The 24,876-nt window shown below is 56.4% G+C and overlaps 6 protein-coding genes across 6 annotated transcripts; 2 read left to right on the forward strand and 4 right to left on the reverse strand.

Annotated features, from left to right (window-relative positions):
- KVR01_009966 (uncharacterized protein) lies at window positions 1-3,179 on the reverse strand. Its single transcript, XM_044794981.1, has 2 exons — window positions 2,673-3,179; window positions 1-2,587 (listed from the first exon to the last, which is right to left on the reverse strand). Exons 1-2 carry the CDS (start codon window positions 2,863-2,865, stop codon window positions 351-353), a joined length of 2,430 nt encoding a protein of 809 aa, XP_044641214.1. The 5' UTR covers window positions 2,866-3,179; the 3' UTR covers window positions 1-350.
- Window positions 3,180-3,521: 342 nt separating this feature from the next.
- KVR01_010118 (acetylornithine transaminase) lies at window positions 3,522-6,002 on the reverse strand. Its single transcript, XM_044785055.1, has 2 exons — window positions 5,134-6,002; window positions 3,522-5,068 (listed from the first exon to the last, which is right to left on the reverse strand). The coding sequence occupies exons 1-2, from the start codon at window positions 5,290-5,292 to the stop codon at window positions 3,800-3,802; spliced, it is 1,428 nt and encodes a 475-aa protein (XP_044641366.1). The 5' UTR covers window positions 5,293-6,002; the 3' UTR covers window positions 3,522-3,799.
- A 208-nt stretch (window positions 6,003-6,210) lies between these two features.
- Window positions 6,211-9,455, forward strand: KVR01_010077 (uncharacterized protein). The gene is made up of 2 exons (XM_044782322.1): window positions 6,211-6,970; window positions 7,031-9,455. The coding sequence occupies exons 1-2, from the start codon at window positions 6,879-6,881 to the stop codon at window positions 9,156-9,158; spliced, it is 2,220 nt and encodes a 739-aa protein (XP_044641325.1). The 5' UTR covers window positions 6,211-6,878; the 3' UTR covers window positions 9,159-9,455.
- Window positions 9,456-10,852: 1,397 nt separating this feature from the next.
- Window positions 10,853-17,313, reverse strand: KVR01_010079 (uncharacterized protein). Its single transcript, XM_044787304.1, has 2 exons — window positions 12,931-17,313; window positions 10,853-12,869 (listed from the first exon to the last, which is right to left on the reverse strand). Exons 1-2 carry the CDS (start codon window positions 13,830-13,832, stop codon window positions 12,572-12,574), a joined length of 1,200 nt encoding a protein of 399 aa, XP_044641327.1. The 5' UTR covers window positions 13,833-17,313; the 3' UTR covers window positions 10,853-12,571.
- Window positions 17,314-19,799: 2,486 nt separating this feature from the next.
- KVR01_009757 (translation initiation factor eIF2B subunit gamma) lies at window positions 19,800-22,410 on the reverse strand. Its single transcript, XM_044792441.1, has 2 exons — window positions 22,165-22,410; window positions 19,800-22,111 (listed from the first exon to the last, which is right to left on the reverse strand). The coding sequence occupies exons 1-2, from the start codon at window positions 22,343-22,345 to the stop codon at window positions 20,628-20,630; spliced, it is 1,665 nt and encodes a 554-aa protein (XP_044641005.1). The 5' UTR covers window positions 22,346-22,410; the 3' UTR covers window positions 19,800-20,627.
- Window positions 22,388-24,587, forward strand: KVR01_010072 (uncharacterized protein). Its single transcript, XM_044795066.1, has 5 exons — window positions 22,388-22,410; window positions 22,507-22,621; window positions 22,740-23,623; window positions 23,687-23,880; window positions 23,949-24,587. The coding sequence occupies exons 3-5, from the start codon at window positions 22,985-22,987 to the stop codon at window positions 24,355-24,357; spliced, it is 1,242 nt and encodes a 413-aa protein (XP_044641320.1). The 5' UTR covers window positions 22,388-22,410; window positions 22,507-22,621; window positions 22,740-22,984; the 3' UTR covers window positions 24,358-24,587.
- Window positions 24,588-24,876: the final 289 nt, after the last annotated feature.

Raw genomic sequence — 24,876 nt, forward strand, 5'->3', positions numbered from 1 at the left:
TGGGTGGGACTCCCGAGTCATAGGGCGATTTGCGCGTACGCCTAAGCTCTGATATTACCCCTATCGCGGTCGCGTGGTGGACCGTTGGCCCTTCGTGCTTAATTCAGGCCTCGGCTATTGATCCCAACGGCGTCAAACCCACTGTATTTCACCGTGGCCGAGCAGGGCTTTACAGGGCGGCCGAAAACCATCTGATTGCCTCTGTTGGTTAAATGCTAGCCTCGAGGAAGATACCCGAGAGCAATATTCACTCGCGCTGTAGCTCTTGGATGGCAGTTCGTATCTACAAACGCGAAGATTGTTGTACCATACGTATTCTTCGCTCCGATAACTGACAGGCCACGATCAATCTACCTCCAATAATCCGACGAGTGCACCCGCGGTCGCGGTAGCACAAGCTCCAGCCGGCCCCGCCAGTACTCGTGCTGCCCAACGGCGTTGCGGCGCCCGGGCTCCAGCGCGGCGTACACTCGCCGCGACTCCAGCCGGAAGGCCTTGACCCGCGCGACCACGTCCTCCATGGCCCGCAGCTCCGCCTTGGTGGGCAGCCTGACTTTGGTGGTGGCCCCCGGCAGCGTTATCGCGTCCCACGCGCGCTCGAATATGAACGATCCCGGCGGTACGCCGGCGGCGACGTGGCAGGGCGTCGCGGGGCAGACGTCCGTGCGGTTGGCCGTGTCGCAGGTGTTCTTCATGTACTCGTTGATGGCGGGCGGTTTGTTCGGGCTGATGATCCCTGATCCCACCCAGACTGAGACCAGCTTGGGGGGCTGATCGCCATCGCCGCCTGCGAGGAGGCTGAAGTTGACCTGCTCGTCTATCGCCTTATTGAAAGGATAGTCGCTGATTCGTTCCGCGGTGGTGGAGAGGGCATTGCGATGGGTATCGACGTCACTCACGTTTGCGGTCTCAGTAGTCGAATGTTCCGTCACTCTGGACGTGACAGACGAGGATGATGGATCCCATGCGCCCTCGAAGAAGGAGAACGCTCCTGTGCCCTCTTCAATAAACTTTGCCGAGTCCTTTTCATCAGTCTCGTCATCGAGAGAGCCGAGGTCGTCCTTGGCGTCTGGCTCAAACTCTAGTCGGACGTGGCGGAGACCACGCAACACCGGCGGTCCTCGGAATGGCACTGCAGCTCTTGTGCTTTCGATCTCTTGCTCCTGGATAGCGACAAGACGCAGGAAGTTGATCAGTCGTTGGGCGACGACACCGGTCGAGTAGCGCGGGATCACAGAGATGGTGAGTGAATAAAGACGCGGGTTCATGTCTGGGACGTACGTCTGCGGATAGGCGAGATCGAGCCTTTTGCGCATGTATGTCTCGGCCAACCACAGGTTGGTCAACTCGCCGGTGCTTCGAGAATCGAGAGTAGGGGTGTTGGTGATCAAGGAATGGTGAATCTTGAGCACGCGCAAATTCGACGATATGACGGGGCGGAAGAGGTACGCAGCCCCTGGGAGAGCATACAAGGTGGCGGCTTTGGAGAGGAACGGCGCTTTGCTCTGCCAGAAAGAGGCGTAGTGAGACGACAGCGATGTTCGGTCGCATTCGAAGTGTTCAATGTGACCAGAAGACTCGCTAAGAAAAGACTTGACGGCAGATGCGCTGAGCCTGAGCTCGTTGAGATGCAAATGCGTGGTACCTGCCTGGGGAGACGGCCAATGAAGCCTTTGGTGTTGGGGGTGTAGTGCATCAGGTAATTCTTCCCCTTCAGCACCTGCTAGAACTCTGACCGCGTCCTCCGCCGAGTCACCTCTGATGCGTTCCTGCCCCCTAGATCGGCCACGCAATCTGACTTGACCTTGTTCGCTGATAGAATCGCCATTCAAAGAGTCGTAGATTGGGGGGTCCGCAAGGTATCGCTCAGCAGACGAAAATGTCGCGCTCTGATCAGACTCGTCGACAAAATACAGTCCACGGTTGGCGCGGGGATGGCCAGTTTCAAACACCGGTCTTAATTGCCCTTCAACAGCGAAATGGTTGTTGATCCGTAGCTCAGTGTTTGCATAGGTAGGGAGACTGTGTTCCAACAGCATTCTGAGAAAGTTGTCCGTGAGGCCGTTCCCGGAAACGTCAAGACTCCACAACCGCGTGCCGAATTCGCGTACGATGGCGCCAGCAGTCCAATCAGTCAGATTCTTTCTCCCGAGCTTCAGGATGCGGAGGTGCGGCAGGTCATGGGATGTAAGCGCCCATTGGTTTCCGAGAGTCCCAGGGGTGTTTGACATGTCTAGATAGACCAAGCCACTAAGCCATTGGTCGCCAAAGAACTTTGCTGGAAGCGACGTTCCACAATTTGCGATGCTGACTAGGTGGATCTTGTCTAGGGAATCGACGGTACTCGATCGCAAGGCATGCCTAGATAGCATAGACAGGCTGAGTTGTGGGTGGCCATCGAGCAACAAGCAGCGCAGGTTGGGGAGCCGAATCGCAAGCTCCTGAAAGCTCCTATTGTATGCATCTTGGTATTCTTCCAGTCCAGGAGTGGGGGCGAAGCCGCGGAAGTCCATAATGGCTACCATGGACGCTACTGAGGTGTCTACTTGTCGTACACGGCCAAGAAACCTCGAGTACCAACGGTAGTCTTCATGAGATGCGTCAACCATTCTGTTCTGGTAGCAGTGCGAGGGGCAGTGCAAGGGGCAGTAATGACTGGGTAAATAACTCACCATAGGCTGTATCCCGATTCAATGTGCGTACAACGGAAAGAGGATCCTTCCAAGCTCGTGGGGCAAAAACCCTACGAAATTGTCTGGAAACGCAGCACAGGCTTTGGTAATCGGAGGCATCAATGTAAGGTGCTACCAGCTCGAGCCATTCTTTCTTCCCGGTAGCATCCTGATATGAGGGCAGTTGCTCCATGATTAACGATGCTGCTATAGCTCTCGGCTTGACGAAGAGCAGCCGCTCAGATAGTAGACAGCCAGGTGGTGGCAAGCAGTTTTGTGCCGAAAGAAATACCAGTAGCTTGGGCTTCAAGACATGCTACCGAGGAGGGTATCCATCAAGGGGCTGAGAATCAGTGTCGAGGTTGATAACTGCTCATTTGAAGGAACTATGACCACCAAAGTTATTCCGAGTTGTTCAGAAAAAACGGTGACGAAATGTGTCCGACATGTGGGTGAGCGTTGGGGGGGGGGGGGGCAAGGTCGGACGAGATTGAGGATAGTGGGAGCTTTGACAGGATGGTAGATGAGCAGGCCCTCTGTGCCACTCAATATCTGCTTTGTTTGCTCGACCCGGTATGAGAGTGATGGGAGGAAGTAGAAATGAACTTTGCAATGCAATGTTCAGAAGAAACTCATTAGATGTGGTCGTGCATGTGGCTCGAGAAGGATTGCAAACTTGACGTGACCGTCATCTTTGCCTTGGCTGCGAGGCTTAGTGATCACTTGATCTCGGGTAGGCTGAATTACACTGATTGGCTGCAGCCATTGGATTGCATCCAGGACCACACCACATCAGATGCCAGAAAAAGAGGCATCCAAACAAGACAGTCGAGGAAAAGAATCATCAAGTGAAACCAACCTTTCTTGTAATTCTGCGGTCTGCCGGGTCCTGCCTACAAGATGAGGGCTATCTTATGTATGCCGTCCTGCTCGTGAGAATGAATTGGGTATCAAGATACTTCCGGCAGTGGCATCGGAGCAAAGAACAGTACAATAAGGTGTGCCGAAACGCGGTCGACTTTTGAAGCCCAAACTCCTCTCTGCTGAAGCAAATATATACAGGTTCAACGACATAACTCACTGCCAGATAGAGATATATATTCAGCGTATCTCGTGTCCCAAGCCATTCAAGACCGAGTAGCGGCGATCGCTTGTTCCAGGATCTGGAGTCCCTCCTGGATCTCTGCCTCAGAGATGGTCAATGGAGGCACAAATCGGAGCGTGTTGGTGCCTGCTGTAATCACGAGGAGTCCCCTCTCGCGGGCGGCCTTTACGATGGGGGTCGGGTCCTCGGTGAGCTGCAACCCGAGTATCAAGCCACGGCCCCTGATCTCGGTGATGAGATCTGGGAACTTGTCCCGCAGCTGTTTGAAACCGCTTGCGAAGACGGCTCCTTTGGCTACTACATCTTGTTGCAGCGCTGGATCTGCGAGCCTGTTGACAATGTAATGTGCCAGGCGACACGCAAGAGGGTTGCCGCCGAAGGTGGTACCGTGGTCGCCCACCTTGATCTTGTCAGCCACATCCTTGCTCACGAGTACGGCGCCAATGGGGAAGCCGTTCCCTAGTGCTTTGGCCGTGGTCAGAATGTCTGGGTGGGCCTCCTTGGGCAGCCTGCCATGTGCCCAGAATGTGCCAGTCCGCGACAGACCACACTGGATCTCGTCGTAGTGCAGGACAGCGCCAACCTCCCTGCACCGCCTGGCCAGGGCAACCAGGAACTCGTCGCTTGCCACCTGAACACCGCCCTCGCCCTGGATGGGCTCAATTATGACACCGCATGTCTTCTCCGTCACGAGATCGTTGATGGCAGAGATGTCGTTGTAGTCTCCGTACTTGAAACCTGGGACCATGGGAGAGAAGGGTTGCTGGTACTTGGGGTTGGGTGTTGCCGACAGACTGCCCATGGTCCGCCCGTGGAAGGAGTTGTTGAAAGAGACGAACTCGTGCTTGGCGCCAGAGGGGTCGAGAATCTTGCCGACCTTGCGGGCAAACTTGATGCCGGCCTCGTTGGCCTCCGAGCCCGAGTTGCAGACGAAGACGGAAGCAGCGTCGCGCATGGACCCCGACTCAAGGGTCTTCTCGACCAGGAGCTTGGAGAGGGCGCCAGTCCAGGGGTTGTAGTAGAGATTAGAGGCGTGGACGAGGGTCTTGGCCTGGTCAGCAATTATCCTGGCGAACTCGGGGTCGCAGTGGCCCAGGGCATTGACGGCGATGCCGGATGTGAAGTCGAGGTAGCGCCGGTTCTCAACATCCCACAGGTAGGAGCCCTCGCCCTGGACGAAGACTGGTGGGGGCCGGGCGTAGGTAGCGACCATGTAGGGGGCATGGCCGTCCACCATGGCGGCGCTGGGCGAGTCGGCCGCGGGATCTGGGTTCGGTAGGCTGGCATCTCTCTGCGAAGGGGACAAGGTTGTTAGCGGAGAGCCAGCCGAAGCTCCACGACATGGCAGAGGCTCACGGCTATGTTCTGCTGGACATGTGAGCCCAGATTGCTGGTTGGGACAGCGGTAGCCTGCGAATAGGAGCGCAGCCTGGCTGGCATGGAACAGGAGGATGGGCGACAAGGGCGAGCGGCCAGGCCAGCCGCTGCCCTGGAGATTCGAGCGCGAAAAGCCATTGTGGGAGATGCCCTTAGATCGGTGGTGTATGCAGGAGGGAAGGTGAGTGTTGAGATAGCGAGCGATTTCGAATGTGGCTATTATAGAGAAGAGACTTGTGAGTCAATGCCAGGCTGGCGCACATGTAAAGTCGCTCGCGAGCGGAGCAGTATGAGTCTTGTTGTTGAGGGCGCATCAGTCATAGACGAGAGGTTATCTGCAGCCGGGCGAGCCCCGATAGCGGTGGTCCCTGGTGAAATTTTCTTGGAGTTGTCGGGCACTTCAGGGTCACCCCAGGCGGGGAGCTGTCCCTGCAAAGACCCATGCTGGAGGGCCGCACCCAGCGTGCCCCGGATCCGTTCCCAGCCCGAGTGGGCGGGCCTGTCCCAATGTTGCTACCGAGGTCGGTGGGGGTGGAGACGGCCTCTTGTTCTGTTCTGTGACCATTCTAGTGCCAGGTCGGTTGGTGGGTGGAATATCCTATTTTCAATCAAGTAGCCATGCCGGTTTCCAGAATCTCGGCTGCTTCGGTTGGAATCAGACTGTCGGCCTGGGTCATGGCAACGGCCACACTATCTAAGCACCTAGGTACCTAGGTAGATAAGTACTTAAGTACCCAAGTATCGTGGCATGGGTACAAGGTGACTGACTCGGGGCGGCACCGTCACATGCCAGCCTCGAAGAGACCACGACAATCCGACGATCCCACAAGTCCTCGACCTCGCTCATGCCCATTTCTAGAAGAAAAGGTAGGAGAGTGTGGGGGCGACCAGGTGTTTCTGTCACTTATCAACCACCTGGCTGGGCCACCACTTACTTACGTGGCTGCTGAGTGCTGACACTACGCCGTGTATGGGATAACAACACCGGGTCCAATGGCTTTCTTTGGACACAGACAGGTTCCCACCAGGCGATGCGTTCCAATCACAGCCAGCATGCTGGCGTGCTGTCACTGGAGGCTGTGTGAAGGAACGCTGTCGTCAGTCAGTCGGTCGGCCTACACTACTACCAATTGGGCACTCCCCACGGGGCCACGGGGGGGCCGGCTCCAGTATGGGTCTCGCTCCCTTCACGCGACAGTCACATGCAAAACTGCCAGGCCCAATCCTAGTGACCCCAAGCCTCCGTGTCCGTCTGACATCCAGGGCTCCGGGCCGAAACATCATCATCCTCACCTGACCCCGACATCTTTATTATTGTGATCTGGCTTGTCTTTTCTCTCTCTTTTACCTTCCCTTGCCTGTTATCATCATATTCTTTGTTACTATAGACGAACCTCTCAAGCACACCCAATACCGCCACGTGCCGTGTCTTGACCCAGACACTTTTGTCTCCGTCTCTGGCCACGTTAACAAGCGCAATTGTACCTCCGTTTCTCATCTGGTGCCAGGCATGGCTGTGTGCGCTGGCTTGCGGCCTATATGAATGTTGCTTAACCGTACCTGTCACTCATAAGCAGCGGGACCCCGAAACATTGCAAACTGCATCCCGCTTGGCGATATTCTCTCCCGTTATTCGAAAGGCCCGGGGCCGGGTTCAAGGCACACTTGGCCTGGAGACATCCAAATTCGTATGATCCGGGCGCAGCGCCTGATCACCAAGCATCATGTTGGATCATGTCCTGGGACGGCCGTCTGCCAAGTCGCGAAGACTTCAGGTCTTGGCTGTGCTGGCCTTCTGGTCAGCATACCTCTTCAAGTATGCCAGCCTTCCAACTCATCCACCATGTCTGTGAGGCCTCGTCTGACACTATAGTAGAGGCCATAAGCACGGCCCTCCGCTTGTGCGACTCTACTCGAAGCTCTGTTCCAGGAAACTGACAGCATGGCAACTTGTCGTCGTAACCATGACATTCCTCTACGCCGGCCGCAATTTCAGCACTCTGGTCGGTCTGGCTAGCCCCGAGCCGCTATCAAACATGTACGACCCGGCCTACTTCCGAGCCACTTGGATCTTGACCGCTCTTGATGCCGGGTTTTGGACCGCCATGAAGATCAAATCCAAGTGGCTGAGGGACTTGTCGAGCGTCGTCTTCTCGATATTCTACCTATTCGCCGCCGAAAAGGCCGACGAGAAGGTGCGCAAGGTTCGGTCGAACCTGACCGTTGAGCACCTGAGGATCAGCTGGAACAAGGGCATCAGCCCATACATAGACTTCTTCCAGAAGCTCATGCGCCCGCGATATTCTCGCTGGCCCCCGCGCGCTATTCGCATCCCGAGGCCGTCCACCAGCGACTACAAGGAGCCTGTGGCAGCCTGGCTGTATTTTGACGGTCCACTATCAGAACTGGAGCACCAGAATAGGGTCGTGCTGGACCTGCCAGGAGGCGGCTTCGTCGCCATGGATCCCCGCTGTAACGACGACAAACTGCTCTCGTGGGCGTCCAAGACAGGGCTTCCTGTGCTCAGCATAGATTATCGGAAGGCGCCGGAATACCCTTTCCCCTACGCCTTGAATGAGTGCTACGACGTCTATGCCACCCTCATGAAGACCCGCGGGCGCTGCATCGGCATGTCTGGCAAAGAGACGCCCAAGGTCGTTGTCACAGGTGACAGTGCAGGTGGCAATCTCGCGACCGCCATGACTTTGATGATCATAGAAGGTGGGCTCTTCCCATCAAGCCACTTTCAGGGTCAAGCCGGCCTGCCGATCCCCGATGGCCTGGTCTTGTTCTATCCGGGACTTGACATGAATATTGGGAACTGGATGTCAGACGAGCAAATGGCCTTGATTCAAGACCGGAGAATGCGGTCAACTAATAAGGCCATCGCTCGCCGCAAGAGTATGCAATACAACAATCTCGTCGGAACCCCGCACCACTCTGATGACGAGCACGATTCACCGAAATATGTGGTCCACCCACCAGACGACGGGACCAAGGAGTCGAAGCAGCTGGCGAACTCGGAAGGAACTCGCACGCCGCAGCCCGAATATGCCCATGCGACCCCGACGAAATGGAGCAAAACGAGCAAAGGAAATCGATCATCACAACCAGAATCGTCGGCCGTCAGCAAACGGGCCGGCAGTACCTCGTATCATTCAGAGCCCCTCCAGACCAGGCTGGCCATGTCTTCCATGCTATCCTACTTCAATGACCGCGTCCTGGCCCCTGAAATGATGCGGGCCATGATCATTTTGTATATCGGCCCGCACAATCGGCCGGATTTCAGTCAAGACTACTTACTATCGCCCATACTTGCCCCAGACATGCTCCTCGCCCGCTTCCCAAAGACATACTTCTTGACAGGTGAGCGCGACCCACTGGTGGATGATACTGTCATTTTTGCCGGCCGCCTGCGCCGCGTCAAAGCCGCCATGCATGCATCGGGAGGGCAGAGGTTGGATTACATGGAGTCAGACGCCCTGGCTGCGGGATTCAACGACAAAGATGTCGCAGAGGTGAACCTGATACCAGGCACGTCGCACGGGTTCCTGCAATTCCCTACCATCTACCCTCCGGCGTGGAAGCTCATTGATCGCTCCGCCGGGTGGATCGAGGAGGCTTTTGCGTCGAGTGAAAAGCGCGAGCGCGAGAGCCGGAGGCGCACGGCCAAGAAGGCGGCCGAGGGCTCGGGGAGGCACCACATGCGGGCTGAGTCGAGTGGCGACGAGGGGCTGCTGGAGATCGGAATGACCAGGGCGAGGGGCAAGCCGGCGTCGAATGGTGTCAAGACTAATGGCAAGGACGGTGCGGCGGTTGTCGAGGCTCAAAAGGCCAAAGATGGCGAGGCAGATGGTGAGGATTCTGACAGGAAGGGGAAGAGGAGAGCCAACGCCCGGGCTAAGAAGGACTCGCTCAACAGGCTGGCCAGCTCCGATGATCTCCTCGGGCGGAGGATGCACGGCCTTGCCGGTGGCTTGACTGGCCTGGCGGAGGAGGACTGAAGAACATGACTGTCAGTGCGGGATTGTATGAAGTACACGTCCTCAAGGCCAACCGCGAGGTGGGCATGGCAGAGATTTGTGCTTATACTGAGCCAAGCAATATCCTTGTTGTTACCAGCACACATCATCGCCCTTTCTTCTCCATACACGTCAAGCTCGAGTAAAGAATTAGAACTACACAGTACAGCTGAATATTTAGCAGAGATCAAGATGCAGTGGCTTACGCCGGTTATGTCATTGTGTTTACCTCAAACAATGGTGTGAGGGTGCAGTTTACTGGCCTCGCGCAACAACATGTCACAGTTTGAGCACGCGGTTGGGCCTACCAAGGAGTCCCGGAAAAGTCGAAAGGCGACACTTGTCCCTGGCCTTTCCCTCAGACTTCCGTAAAAGGGTATCCCGACACTTGAGAAAGTGCATAAAGCCCTGGCCGCCCCAAGACGCCAGAATCGGCGTGGCAGGCGTGGGCCTCTGGGGAGCTTTGGGGCCGCAGCAGCCATCACGTCTTCCATCTGTTTGAAAAAGCGCCGAGGAGGCCCCGTCCGAGGATTCCGGCATGGTGTAGTAGGTTTTGAGAAGCGAGCTCAACTGCACGGATGGTTACACCTGGCGAATCCGCTCTCTTGGTGTGCGTTGGCACAGGTCGATCCGGAAGCGATGTGGAGGCTGTGGCGGCCGCGTAGGAAGATGCCGGCATGCTGGACGGTGGTGTGCAGCGGACATCCCAGGCCAAACGATGCTGTGCTTTTGGGCTCCAGATTCAGCTGGGTCATTTGATTTTGCTTGGGGGCCAGCAAGTTCCTTGGTCCGCGGTACTTGTTAGGAGAGGGCTTTTTCTTCCGGCCGTACTTCTGCGAACAGCAGGCCAGCGCCACAAACAAACAGACCCTGCCTCAAGAAATTGGTTATTTCTGTCTGCCTGCGCAATGCCATTTCCATCTGGATCCGTCGGCGCAGCTTATCCACACCTTTGTTTTCGCTTAATTCTCGAACAGTGAGTTGGCCATCTCTGTGTCACCAACCCAGGCCTCCGTTCAAAGCTCCCCGTGGCTTATTTAGCATGCAGTAGGCACACAGGATGCTGTCACGAGCCATCACCGGGCCGCAGTCAGGAAGGCCCTCTCAAAAGACGGGCCGTGGCCAAAACGCTCAAACAGAGTGATGTCGTAATCATATAATGTCTCGCATCGGCATGGAAGGGGTGGCGAGACCGCGGAAGTGACCAGAGGCGCTGACGTGCGCCTGGCTGTCCAAAAAATCAAGCCTTTTCCACCTTGCCAAAAGCGTCGACGTGATCAGGGTGATGTGTAGAACCAGGGATGGCATAGATGGTTGATCAGTCTCGCAGTTCTCCTCAGCAGAAGAGGCATCTCAGGCCGGGGCCCTGGGCAAGCTGGGGTCCTGACACCTGGTGGTTGCTTTTTCCCTCTTTTCTTCTTGGCCTCAACCGGCCGGCCTGGTCGGATGTCTGAGGGTAGCCTCCTGCACGTAATGAGACATCTGGCTCGGATCAATGCAGACATGGGCCCATCGATGTGCACCGGTTCGCACCAGCATGCAGGTGGTTGCAGAATCGTACAAGTGCCTGCAGAAGCGTCATGTAGCTCGAAATGACCTTACCCAGGCGTCTTCGTTTGGCTATCCGGAGGGTGGCCCCGGCCCCCCAGGCCCCCCAGGCCCCCATCGAGACAATTGTTTGACTTGGTGGAAATTCCGGTGGTTCTGGGCCAGGGGATGTGGCTGGCACTCCAGCCAGGCTGCCAGGCCGGAGGATATCTGGTATAGCTGCACGTCAACGACCCTCTCTGCCTCTCCTGCAAGGCACCAGCCAGTCTGTCGCACCCCACCGGCATGTAGTGGCTGCAGGCTGCAGATGCTGCAGTACCAATTCCTCTCCCACGTAAATCTGGGCCATCTGCCAGCCAGCCTGACTGAGATGCTGCCCGGCTCATCCTGACGTACCCGACCAGGAAATCCCATTTCCCAACCAGACCAGCCGAAACGGCAAAGACATTCATTCCAGAGCGAGGACGCGCACCGCGTCCTCCCGCCAGGAGCCTCATCTGGGACGCGTGGGGTTTTGGGACTATCGCCCCAGGCCAGTCAGTGCGGAAGGACGGGAGAACATCGACCGGCAGACCGGCAGACCGGGTGGGGCGGGGGAGCAGACAGGAGGCAAGATGGAGGGAGAGATGCACCGATCTGGCCTAATGGGCTCCTGTTAATGCCGGCAGGGCTGGGGGCGCTTGGGGGCCTGGGGGCTTCGACTTTGTTCGTGCCCAAGTGGAATGGAGCGGTCGCACAAGGTTGGGCCGGGGGGTCTCACTCAGCACAGTCTGCCGCTGTCTCGCCCGGGGGACCGCGTTCACGAGGTCTCAGTTCGCGTCAGATGAGAAGAGCACGCGTCGCGGCATCTGGTGACGGAAGACAGGCACAGTATTGTCTCGGGTGGGGGGGGAGGAGGCCTGCGACAGCACATCGGCCGATGGTGAGCTTTGATAACGGCACCAAGAACCAAGTGTCCCTGCCAGCTGCCAGCTGCCAGTCTCGGGTAGCCTCTTGTCAGTCTGTCAGTTCAGATCTCCGGTGCATACCCGGCCTTCACACCAGTCGCACAGTGCCTACCATGTCTCACTCGGGAGCGATCCGAACAAGTGTCAGTCCGGCCTGATGGCTGGACACCCTTCGGAGAGGAGAAACGGCAGTGGAGACGAGAGAGTCGTCCTTGGGGTGTCCGCGGCCCCAGCTAGGCTGAGGAATGCTGGCTGGGGAGGAGGGCGGACAGAACTTTGACACTGAGACGTAGTCCGCAGCCTAGCTTGACTGTCAGACTGTATTGCGAGAGAGACCAAGGCGAAGAAAGGGTACAGGGCAAGAGAAATGGACTTTTGCGATTCGATCTTGAGCAAGAGATGCGCAAGGACAGTGGTATCTGACAGAGTTTAGGACATGTACAATCGCCACCGCCTTCCCAGTCCTTCCCAAGGCCTTTTGCACAACGGCCATTTTCAACGCCTATCCCATTTGGGGACTTGTCCCAGGTCCACCCTCCCCCCCCCCAAACGCTTTTTAGTAACAGCGACTCACAGCAGGCTCCTAAAGTGATAGAATATATTCAGTACATAATTGCTGTGAACATGTTGAGCGCCAGCTCCTGAACACCTCCAAAAAAGACAGATATGCGCCGGGTGGATGGCGACGCCGCGAATTATGCGCCGTCGGAACAGTTCGTGCCAACTACAAAACATCCTGGAGTATTATGAGTGCGTGTATGGCGGTACGAGGATGCAGATTCGAAGTGGGCAAATCCAACGTATGAGCGTAATGCGTGTGAGAACCAGTCGTCTTGCCGTGCCTTGGATTTCGAGGCCTTTCCGTCCCACTTGATGCGGAATGAGCTTGGTGGGCCCTCGCTAGGAGGATTCGGCTTTGACCAGGCCTCGCGCAGACTTTGATAGAAAGCTGTCCACTGGTTTCATACCATCGTCCGTGCCTGGTGTCGTTGATCTGGTGGTAGTCTTCTTCTTGTTCTTCATCTTGCTTTGCATTTCTGCAAGCAAGATAGCAGCGCCTATCTCGTGCCTCGTCCTGCTGCCGGCAGACTTTTCTATGTGCCGCTTGAGGTGGTCTCTGAAATTGTCGCATCTACCGAAAGTTTTGGGAGTCTCGCAGAATTCACAGCGCCATGTTTCTGGATTATCCGAGTGTGCTCTGGAATTTTCGTCAGTCTTTGGTTTCTCAGCTCATGCCGGTGATTGCCGTCACGACTCACTCGTTATAATGCCTCTTCAAATGTTCCTGCCTGGAATAGCTCTTGCCGTTACACTCGGGGTATTCACATCGATGCCTATTCGCCGGGGCCTTGGAGACCTTGAAGCCTTCTTGGAGTGGAGGAAGCTTCCCTGACACCTGCTTGGCCTTGGAAGTGCGACCCTTGCCAGAATTTGTTTTAGGGAGGCTCTGTTGTAATAATGCTGACTTTTGCTGGGGTCCGTCCATGACGATTCTCCGCCTGATGTTTCCGTGAGAGCTCCCCAAGGGGCCAGGTGTTGGGGTCGTCATGGCCACCGCCGGCGAGGAAGTCCGCTCAAAGGTTATGGGGCTCCCATCCGCATGGTGCTGCCAGATTGCTGTCATGTCGCAGTTCGGCATATGGCTACTAAACAGTGGGGATGGAGTCGGGATCATGAGAGGGTCCATGAAATTGTACGCGTCCATGCTTTGTGTTGGAGTGAAGTCCACATTGCTCTGGAATGCCCCCGCCGAGCTGTTGCTCCTAGAGGGTGTCATTGGCATACCATGACAAAGCATATTGGGAGCCACTGTAGATTTCATGTCCAAAGGAAAGCAGCCAGATGACGATGGCGGCGAGGGTGTGAATTCGTCGAACATCATGGATTCACCGCCAAAGGCGATATCAAAGTCCATGGGGTGCTGTGGAGTTGAGTTTCTGGGCGGGGGCGTGAGAGCATCGTATAGCGAAGAGGCCGAGGAGAAACTCCCAGATGATGAAGGGCAGGATGAAGAGTATGGAATGGACTGGCTGTTGAAGCCGAAGGTGAAGCTGTCGTCTGCGTCCATGTTCTGATCGAATAGGTGAATGTTCTGGCTGTTACTGGAGGTATAGCTGTCTGGGCCGAGAACTTGCTTATTGGGCTGTCCCCTGGATGTCATTCCAAAAGTCGGAAGAGTGGAGGTGAGTAAGCTGGATCACGGGCCGAGGGAGTCGAGAAGGGATGTGATGGAGGAGTGCCAGAATGATATAGTCTGATATGTCGAAGGGCACACGAGGCCCAAGGGGTTGTCGAGCTTCACTGAACGGTGGCTTTTCGAGCAGGGAGGTCGTCGGGTCCGATATAAGAATACGCAGAGAGTTGCGCGGCTCATTGGAATGAAAAGCCCTAGCCACTGGTGGATGCTCAATACGTAGGGGTGGCACACCCAAAAAAGACGCGGCAGACGTGGGCCAGCCCCAAAAGAGAATCGAGGTTGGGGCCTCGTCCAGACGTTTGAGCGAAACATACACTACACATCCCTACACCAGCCTATTGCTTGCATGAAGCATCTGTTTTAGTCGGGACTTGTAGCACCCTTGGGGAGCAGATGGGCAGGCCGTGGGCAGGGTCTATCGATAGATCGGTGGTCCTTTGCAGCTCGATCAGTACCTCTGAGCGGCCAGACCACCCCACAGTACCCTGCCTGTCAACCAAAGTACAGCTCACAGCGTGGGACACAGATACCCCCGGCCGACATGGAGAAGTAGAGTCGCGCCTGGAGAAGAAACAAGGTGCATGAACCGGTAGATCTGCCCCACAGCGAGTGTCGTGATGGTGGGAAACTGGAATGAAATTGGCCTATACGGTAATGGCGCCTTCCAGAGCGGGCCTCACGGCCATCAAGTTTGAGACACAGCGGTGGGTAGCCAAGCTTGACAGGCCGGGCCCCATCGCCAAATGCCTTCCGCAGTCTCCAGGGACGATCTCGGCATCTGGCCACGGTTGGGGCAGGCAGACAGTGCGAGGTGAGGCTGCTCGCCATTGGAAGATTTCTGAAGCCTCTAGGCCGCCCATGACGCCAGTGAGGCTGCGTGAAGTACCATGCAGGTTGAGAGACGTCGAGCTGGGGGTACCACGGAAAAGCAAGCATGCTCAGACGTAATTGGAGCTGCCGTGCCGCAGCCGCTCTTGGACGAACTCGTTGAGGCCCAGGTGATCAGCTCGTCGTCCTCGATGTCGACTACTTGTCCCAGGGCCTCGAACGAGGGCTGTCAACCGAGTCTCCATGTCCTGTTTGCGACGCCGTGAAGGCGCTGTAGCTGAGTGGCTGGCTCTTTGTTCGCAGAGCCGCACGCCGACGACCGGACGGCACAACCCCCGTCAAGATGGACAAAGAGCGAGCGAGATGATGGGATCGGCCTTGAGCCTCGAGCCACCGACCGTTTGAGGCGTCCGGACAGTGGTGGTGGTAGTGGCAGTGGCAGTGGTGTATATGCTAGTCGCCGTTATGTGCTGCTCGACAGACAGTCCGCGAGAGGGCAGGACGCCGGCCAGCTGCACTTGAGCCTGCCGTTCCTGGGGAACCTTGTCTCCCTGCATCTGGGACCTTGCAGGATGATCTTCCTGACCTGCCTGCCTGCTGCTTGACTCTGCTTGGGCCATGCTTAGTGCCAGAGAGGCGCGCCTCTTGTAGATTGGTCACTTGTCCATTGTTCTTTGTCGAATACATGCGCCCACAAGTCCAAACAAGCCTCGCTGCCAAGCGAGTCGGATCAACTGTATTGATCCTGGGTTCCGCATCTGTCCGTGTCTGTCGAGGGGCAGGACGGATGCAGCGGACAGCGACGGCCTACCACGATGTGGCTTCGTCGATGGGGGCCATGGGACGGCTTTCCGGGATGACAAACTCCGGAACATGCACCGTGTGACGAGCCCACGAGCGGGACCAAAGCCAGGAGGTCATTCTCGTCCCGGCCGGCATGGCGTGCTGAGGTGGGCCAGATGCTGTCTGTCTCTTGTCGTGGTGGTCGCATAGCAGAATCATGGTGGCGTCTGGCCGAGTTGTGGTCAAGAGATTAGATTGTAGATGGATAGATTGGGTTGTGTTGGATGGAGCGGGCACAGACACAACCGTTCAGCCCATTCGAGGCCCCCTTGTGAAGATCACAAATCTCCGTGCCGGGCGGGAGAGACGAGACTTCGTCCAAAAAGATCAGCGCACCTTTGTAGACTACAGTCAAGTACCGAGCACTACTGTACACTTCCCTGCCCGTTGGCTCGAGCGACCCCTGCCTGTCACCTTCCACCTCCTGTCACCTGTCACCTGTCAACCTGTCAAGTCGCATCTGCCATCCATGATCCATCCGTACAAGTCTTATCTCAACCGTCGTATCCGCCAATCCAATCCAATCCGAGCTGGTTCACTTGGAGTCGACGGCCCTCGCTGCTCTCCCATCAGTGTAGCCCAGGCCCGGCCATGAAGAAGAGTCATGAGCATACACCTTTGTTGTCAGATCCTCCCTGTAGGGTCGAGTCTCTACCATTGGATTTGTGGGATATTTTTTGAGACACGCACAGCACAATCTCTGCCACCTGGGCAGGTCTTGGTCGATCCCTTTATAATGCTAGATGGGTGTCTGCACAAAGCTCTGCGGTCTTTGCGACAGTAATAAGGGCCTCGCCGACTTGCCCAGACAAAAACGGAAAGAAAAGTGGTCTCTCGTTGGCCCGCGGCCATCCGTGCTGCCTTTCAGTGCGGCTGTGCGGTACTCGGCAAGAAGTGAGAGATGGACTGAGGGACTCTTCAGTGAGAGTCAGCGGCTGCTGTGGCGGCAGACCCTGCCCTCGTTGGGCTTGCACGTACGGGTGCGAGCTATGTGCGAGCTATGTGCCCATTGCGCTCTTCCTGAACCATGTCTTGCCGCCTATACACCCAGCAGGCCTACACCCCGCCTTTTGTCCGTTGCGGCCCGCCAAAATCAGGTTTCTCGTGAGCCAGAGACGGCTCAAGCTGCCCTCCGTCCTCCACGCCGTCGAGATAAAGCGAAGCCACAGAAGGCCCACTGCCTCGAACATTGGCTCGCTGCCCTTCACGGGCACCCCCTCAGCATGCCATTGTTGGGCCAGCAATCCCACATGTTGTCTCAGAGACGGCGGAAATGGATCTCATGAGGCTTTCTTGGTATCAGCCATCGCCTGCCAGCTTGCCAGCCTGCCAGCCTGCGTTGTCACAAGCCCCTGGCTCGGTCCAGCGTTTATTGGGGGCATCTTTCTCTTTTTGATGCATCTTGCAGATGATCATCATGCCACATTTTAGCCTGTTCTGCCTTCCGCGATCACATTGCATACCGGCTTGTGTTCCGCATATGTCTGCTGGGCCTTTGGACCACACGCATTCGACCTTGCGTGGAGAGTGGGTGGCCAGACTTCGTGCATATCACATCGATGGGCTCTCTTAGCAAATACCCGTTTCCGGCAAGTCATCCGGGGAGTCGTTTGGCAGCTGTGCCCTGGTTTCCTGATTCGGCCGGGCGCACAAATAAATGCGCAGTCTCCAGTTTACAAGTCTCCAGCGCGCCCTCGGCATGACTCCGGCTCACCGAGTCCCCCCCCCCCCCAGCGTCGAGCTTGGGTTGTTACACAGGACCTCTTAATACGACAGTGATTGCTGGTCAATACTTTATTGGTATTCGAGTTATCATTCGTTGCCTCTGGGCTAAACAGGACTAGCACAACCCGGCTTATACTACCACGTTCTGCACTCGAACTTGATGTCGTACTTTAGGGTTCTTTCTGCTTACGGGCACTAAGCCTCGCGCTATCTGCGTGCGAATCAGGAGTCGAATGCACAGTCGGACCAAAATGGCCTAGCGACAAACTCAACAACTCCTCATCGTGGCCCAGGATCGGATATCGAGAGCAAACATGAGCCTCGAAATCCCAAGGGCCAGCAGGCAGAGTCTGGACCGCGCTGGTTCCGCGTCATGATGATGAGAAGAGCCACGTCGGCCCTGGCAAACTCTATCATCAGACGGCACTTCCCGTGATAATGTCACCTTTATCGGCCGTGATCCCACCGCGTGTCCCTGGGGATCAAGCCCCGTTTGGTTGCGTGCAAAGCATAATAGATGCTATCCCTGAGGGTGGGTGGATGTCCGCCGCAAGGACACACAGCCTTGGGATCTCAGTACCTGTGGGTTTCTCGCGAATCGCCACAGTTGCCATTGGATTGCTGCCCGACCATACCAATGCAAGCCATTTTGGAGACTGCGTTGGCGTCCGAATCGTGAACCATGTCAATCCGTCTCTGTCGGGGGCCACAATGACTACTACCTCATGCGAACCTAGGCTCGCAGTCCGTCCTCCTCAACATAAACCCAATTTGGTCAAATGCTTGATTCCCCTCCACATTTTCTTTTCTCTAAGAGAAAAGAGAAAGACGTCACAAATCTTGAACAAAGCGGCCCCAAGGCCAAGCCATAGTACGACGGGGGAGGATCGACCTCGGCCCCGATCTTCACCCGCGTCAACCTGATAACACCCCGTCCCACGATGTGACTCTTCATAGGAATTTGCGCCTCGGAGTCAAGGTACCAGCAGCCGCTATTGCCCACTTGGTTGTGAATGGGATAGTGTGGCTGACGAACTGCATACTCGATGGTACATCGCGCCTCTCGCTTCCAGTCGATGGCCGCACGAACAGAATACAACTCGTCAATTCAAGACCAGCCAGCCCTGTGGGGCTGGGAACGCATATCACACCAACTACCAAGATTGGTTCTTTGTGACATAAAAGATGCAGCAAGTCGGCCCACCTTCCCCAAGGAAACTGAAATATGCTACTACCCGGAGTTGATGGCAACCCCTGGCAAGGAAGAAGCCCCTGCCAACTGGCAACAACTATCGCCGGCTAAGAACAGGCCCAGGCGAGCTAGTTGGAGCAAGGCGAAGCCGACATGTCCCCGCGAGCACGGCTACACCGTAATCGTTACTCTGCAGGACGTAAATGCTGCCATTGAAGACTCCATGAGCAGCGACGCGCAGAGAGGTATGTCACCACCGCTATAGATTACTTCTCCGAGGGAGTCATGCTTAGTAGCCCCGAGGGTGTTGTCACCAGGGCCCCCGTCAGTGATACAATATAAAGGATGGAGCAATACGTTGGGAATGTGCGATGCATTCCCTGGCCTGTCCCCCAAGTGTTCATTCTCGGTTCTCAACCGGTTCTATTCGATCGCAGGATCAGCTATCATAGAATCGAAGCAACGACAAAATACGGGGATCCGACCAGCTTCAGTACCATGTGTACCCTGAAGAAGCAATGCTACGCTTGCAAAGGGGCATGTGTGGAGCAAGTCGTAGTGCACTGCCCTAAATATCTAGCTGGGCAGGACTGCGGCCAGTCTGATATGAGTCGAGCGGGACAGGTGGGCGGTATGCTCCTTCAAGAGATATTACATCTGGCTCCGTGCCCTAAGCATGGCATTGACAACCCACATGATTATTGTAAGTCACATGCAAGTCTCCGATGTAAGACGATAGACTGACCATGTTCCAGGACACCTCGTATCACTTTTCCATATTCTGGCCCGGGGCAAATATATTGAATCTGCTGCCAATCTACATGAGAGTAGAGGTCGCAGCGGACACTGGCTCGGTCCGAAGGGCCAGTGACCATAGGGGCGCGATGAGGGACACCGAACCGGACGTGTATGCATGTGTGGAGGGACAAGAAGATCTCGAATCGACGCTAATAATCCATGTGAAGGATGGAGGATCACAAGTGGCATGACACCAGGTGGTATGATGCCTAAAGACACAGGCAAAATGTACGCAACATTTGACAATTCTCCAAAGCGAAAAGAAAAATCGAATCCGTCTGTGCCACGCATTCTCCATCGTGCCAAGACGATCTGGCGAAGCTCAAGTCTATCTGGCCCCCCCCCCCCCAGGTGGCGAACGCACCTTGCAAGCCACACTCTCTTCCACGCGCGAGTAATAGCCGCTGTTGAGGGTCGGGCTGGTCGGCACGAGGCGAATGGTCTGATGTGACACGGCCTAAGTGCTCGGAAAAGCCTCACGGATCGGCGTGGCCACAGGCTTCGGTGTGATCGATCGCTCTAGCTGTCCAGATGCTCTGTGAATGGCAGGCTCCGCCATGGCCAGACCCGATGCCCCTCGAATTGAGAGGTCATCCAAGCCACATACAACAACAGGTCTTACATAATTACGAAATACGGCCTGACAGATGCCCCATCTGGGAAGTCTTTGCCACCGAGGAGGGTAGGCCGGTGGAACGGGAAGCTGCAGGAGATGTCGGGCTGCTTGGTCGGCACTCTCCGCCAACCGATGACACCCCGTTGAATGTGGCGTTGGATGCCCATGGAACACACATGCTGTGCCTGTTTGGCAGCTGACCAGGATGATAACGTCAAGTCAAGGCTGGCCGCGGGCGGGCTGGTGCACTAGATCTCCGATGCAAGACGTTACACGACAAGTGTCTGGCAGGCCGCCCAAATAGTGGCTGCATCTCACGCGATATCGAAATACTGCAGCTTTTTGCGACCTCACTTTCGTATAAGCTCTGCTTCGATCTACCTCGATAGGGGATCCTTCAGGTCAATTTCAAGACCTGTCTCCGACTTCAATGACCTGTCATATATGACAGGCAGCCTTCCTGCGCGGGACCCCGCATAGCCCTGTCGATGCCGGTGACCATATTGTCGGCCCAGCGATGCGAGGCCCCCATTGACATCCCGAGCCGCCTGCCGAGTAATTCGAAGCGTTGCCGTGCAATGCATGCGGCAAATGGATCCAGCAGCATGACGCTTTGAGAATCGAGATGCAGTTCCCGGGCGCACGTTGAGATAGATCAGCGGCCTCCCGATAGCTGGCTGTTGGACCGTTACATCCAAGGTTGGACCTGTCGTCAATCTCAACCGCTCCGTCCATTTCTTAGGCTGAGACTGTCCCCTTAAACCGCAGCTACGTCACCACCCGGAGCCGCATCGTCGGCCTCAAACTCTTGATACACCTCCTGTATCTCCTCTTCTGTAGCCTCCAGGCCGGAGCTGCTCATCAGCTTTGAGTTCTTATCTTCCGTCCTGGGCTCGATAAGTAGGTTCTCCTGCACCTCGCAGTCCGTTAACGTGCAGTTGTCTCCGATTTCGCTTCGCTTACCCAAAATGCATCGGGTAAGCTTGCATCCTTTGCCGATCACGACTCCGTCCATCAGCAAGCACTGGGAGAGCTTGGCCCCTTCCTTGATCTGACAGTTGGCGCCGACAACTGACTCCTTGATGGCGACTTTTTCGTCCACCATCACATTTTCCCCGACGAGGCTGTCCGGACGCGTGATTGTTGTTCGACCTTTGACGCCCTCCGGGTACATGACTTTCTTGGGATGTGCAAAAGGTGACGGCGTCTCGCCGCGAGCCTCGGCCTCTTCCACAGACGGAAGCTTTGCGAGTTGGAGCGAAACATTAAGCAAAAGCTGAGCAGTATCGACCCTTCGGACAATTGGCGCCGTTGGCTTGGACGAGTGCAAGTAGGCAAGGATCGGAGGCACGGCGTTGTCGGTGTAGGTGGGGGAGGCTTGTTCCGTGGGTGATTTTGTAGCGCCGTCTGCCCTTCCACCAGAGACACCATGAGGACCGGTGAGTTCGGACGAAATGCTGTCTTCGTGCAGTGAGTCTGTGTCTGCCTTTTTCGTGTCCTTTGGGGCGAAGATTTTGTCGAATCCTAGCTTCTGCGCGAGCCCCGACTGCCAACCTGCCTTGGCCCACCAGCCAATCACATCTTCTCCGATGCTGTCAAGGCGGTCGTTGTCGCGAACAAGGTCCAGCACCCACCGGGGGAAAATGTAGATATGCGCATCTCGGTATGTTGTTCGCACTTGAACCCGGGGATGTCTTCGAAGGAGCCCATGGCGCAGAGGGTAGCCGTTTCTTTCCTCCATCAAGTCGTTCAGTGAATCAGTAGGCATCGAGTAGACCAGATTCGACATGTTTGATGTCAGTGTCTCTCTGGAGGACGGTGCCGAAGCTGCCAGTGGCGTCGTGGCAATGAAGTCGGTTTCTTCTCCTTTGACAGGTGTCTCCGTCTTGGTCTGATACCAGACTCCCATGCCGCCACTATGCGGGCCATGGTCCTCGGATATCAGACCAGACTTGTTCCCGACCAGATCCCTCAAAGTCTCGCAGTTCACCATCCACGCCTGGAGAAGTTGATCGCCGCCCAGCTCGCAGACCAGGTCGCACGGAAGGACTACAAAGTCCCCGGTGATGGTGGCCCTCACCTCAGGGAGCCGCAGGATCTCTGCTGTGCCTGAGTTGTGGTCCAGGTCCTTTGGTGCCAGCAAAGAGGGCCGTGGCAAAGGAAGACTGGTCAAGGCAGGATTCAGGCTCAGAGTCGAGGAGATGGCCTTCTCAGCCGAGGGAGGGCAGATGAGTGTGATGTCTGGCAAGCCAATCAACATAGGCCCGCCCCCGGGTTGCCTCACAAGCACTTACCTGTGATTCCTGCTCTGTAGCAAAACTCGAGGGGATACCAGACCATAGGCCTGTTTGCGATGGGCAAAAGAGCCTTGGGGTGTTCGTCAGGGTTCGCTGTGTACGTGGGCAGCGACGACCCGGGCCCGCAGAGAATAAGAGCCTGCAGGCCAGGTGAGGCCGACGACACGGCGTGCGGCATTGTGGGGCCGCGGGGCTGCGTGACCTTGAGACAATTTGAGAGAAAATGGGATATGAGGTGGTCTGGTATGTGCTGCTGAGTGTGTGCTTGCAGCTTCGCGCGTCTTGATCGTTGGGCAGGACGGTCCGTGTTGTGTGTGCAGGCCAACTGACTGCTTTCAGACTCACAGACGCTGCTCGCTGGCTGACTCACTCTCACTGGTGAAGTTCAATCTTTGGCGGCAGCGCCATAGGCGGGACAGGGGGGCCACAGGACAGGGGGGCCACGATTGCTTAGGTAAGTGACCCCATGGCAGGACCAGGGTTGGGGTGCGAGTTGGGCGCGCGATGGGTTGGCAGGTTGGCAGGTTGGCAGGTTGGTTACCTAGGTACTAACTAACTCAAGTATGCTGCAGGGCTGGGCCCGATGCCGCCAGCCACCTCCAACGCCAAGTGAGGTGTGCTCATCCCAGGGCCCAAATAACAGTCCCGCCACATCTTTTCGCGTCGACAGCATATATGTATGCAACCAACCTGCGCATGCGACACATGTTCCGGCCTCCATCCAGCTCCACAGTCCGACCTACTGTGAAGACTGCACCCAGCGTCGCACAACGCGGCCCCCCGACTGACGTGCTGATGCGATGAGCGGCTCTTTGTAATGTCTTCACCTTATGATAACCGCGGCCCGTCGCGCCGCCGAAACGGTGTTTGGAGCCACTGGGTCCCGCTGGCAGTAACTGTGACCGTTGCCACTGTTGGAGTTGCGGCCTGGATCTGGAGCCAGCGCAGTAATGACGAGGAGGACGAGGATGCCATCACCCAGCACCTGGACTATGAGCATGCTGATTACGGCGACAACCCGCCCTATGGCGCTACCGGCGACAATGCGAGCGCCCGGGCCCCGCCCTCGTTCAGGAGCGACCTGAGGCCCGAGGAGGTCGGTTACGGCGTCACGCAGGCAGATGCCAATGCACCGGGCTGGGGGGCACGCATGTCTGGTGCGTTGCGACGCACTCCCAGCCCCCAAAACATACTCGATCGTGCGGGAAAGACGGTTGCCGCAGGTGTCGCAGCGGCGGGCACGGCTATGGGGAGTGCCCTCGCTGCCATCCGAGAGGAGGACAAGGCAGCCTTCGCCGACCACGAGACGTGGTCTGAGGAAGCGGATGCGAAAACCGAGAAAGGCACTGTCGTGCAAGCACGCGACCATAGCAACAAGAAGAGAAAGACAGTAGCCATTGTCGTTTCTGCTGATACGCCACTAGACCTGGACGACGACGGGTACCATGAACATGCAGTATGCCTCCCACCGCGGTTCCGCCGTCACTCACGCGCCTCGGATGCTAACAGAAGACCTTAGTCGATCCTGTCACATATCCCGAAGCACAACGACTTTTCAAGGGTTAAGCTTCTCATCTTGATATACGCGCCAGGGCTGAAGGACACTGCTACGGAGAGCACGGGCACCCGGGCACCAGCCTCACTCAGTTCGTCCTTCTCTGTGGTGGGCCCCGAGCAGGTTTTGACGCCCGGGGACGAGGTCAAGAGTCCAATGTGAGTACCGTGCCTCAAGGGGACCATTTTGTGTGTTCCAGCCCAGCTGACGCAGCCGCCCTCTACAGCCTGTCCTCGTCCAGCAACCCGGCCTTCAACGCCATCTACTCGCAGGCCATCAGCCTGGTAGAGAAGGAGACCAGTGTGCTCCCATTCACCACGCCAGCAGGTTATGTGCACATATTGCACCACCTCAAACCAGAAGTTGTCTATTTACAGGAATCTCTTGCCGGGGACAACGGGCTTCACGTGCAAAAGCTCCAAACCTGGCTCAGATACGACATTATCCTTGTCGTTGGTGCCGAAAGTGGCCATGGAGGCTTGGCAGACAGCGAGTCTGAAGCAGAGAAATCTGAGCAGGCACAAAAGTGGTGGCAGAAGGAGGACCGAGTGGGGCGTGGCCGGGGAGTGATCGTCGTGGACGGGATGAGAGTAAATGATGACTGGTCGCGTCGCGTCCAGGGCAACGAGCAATGACCTTTATGAACTGACAGGAAGGGTGAGGATGACAAATGAAACAGATTCCACCCCAAGCCGCAGCTGCGGAAGCTGGACCAGCCACAAGGGCTGGCCTGAGGGCTGGTGCACAATATTTTGGGGGATGATATTGCCGACATGGATTGTAGCGGATAGGCACAGTATATACAGCTCGTACTGCTCTCGGTGTAATAATGTGTAGGTAGAAATAAGAACCGGATGTATGCAAAGCGCTAGCCAAGCATGTATATATATATATATATATATATACACACACACATACAGATACGTGTGTGTGTGTGTGTGTGTGTGTGTTGATCGTGCAGGCTTGCCATTGAGGCTCAAGTTCGGTGACCAGGGGACGCGGGTGGAACGCTACACTTGGTGGAAGGATCCCTGTAACACGGATCCCGCCTCTGCTTCACTTGCCTTATGGACAGCCTTCCTCCCCTTGCAAAGGTACGACGAGCTTCTTCAAGTCCATCGGAATTTCTCCAGTCTCGAGGTGTCGTGATGAGA

The sequence above is a fragment of the Diaporthe batatas genome (assembly GCF_019321695.1).
Source record: "Diaporthe batatas strain CRI 302-4 chromosome Unknown Contig00012, whole genome shotgun sequence".
In the NCBI taxonomy this organism is placed as follows: domain Eukaryota; kingdom Fungi; phylum Ascomycota; class Sordariomycetes; order Diaporthales; family Diaporthaceae; genus Diaporthe; species Diaporthe batatas.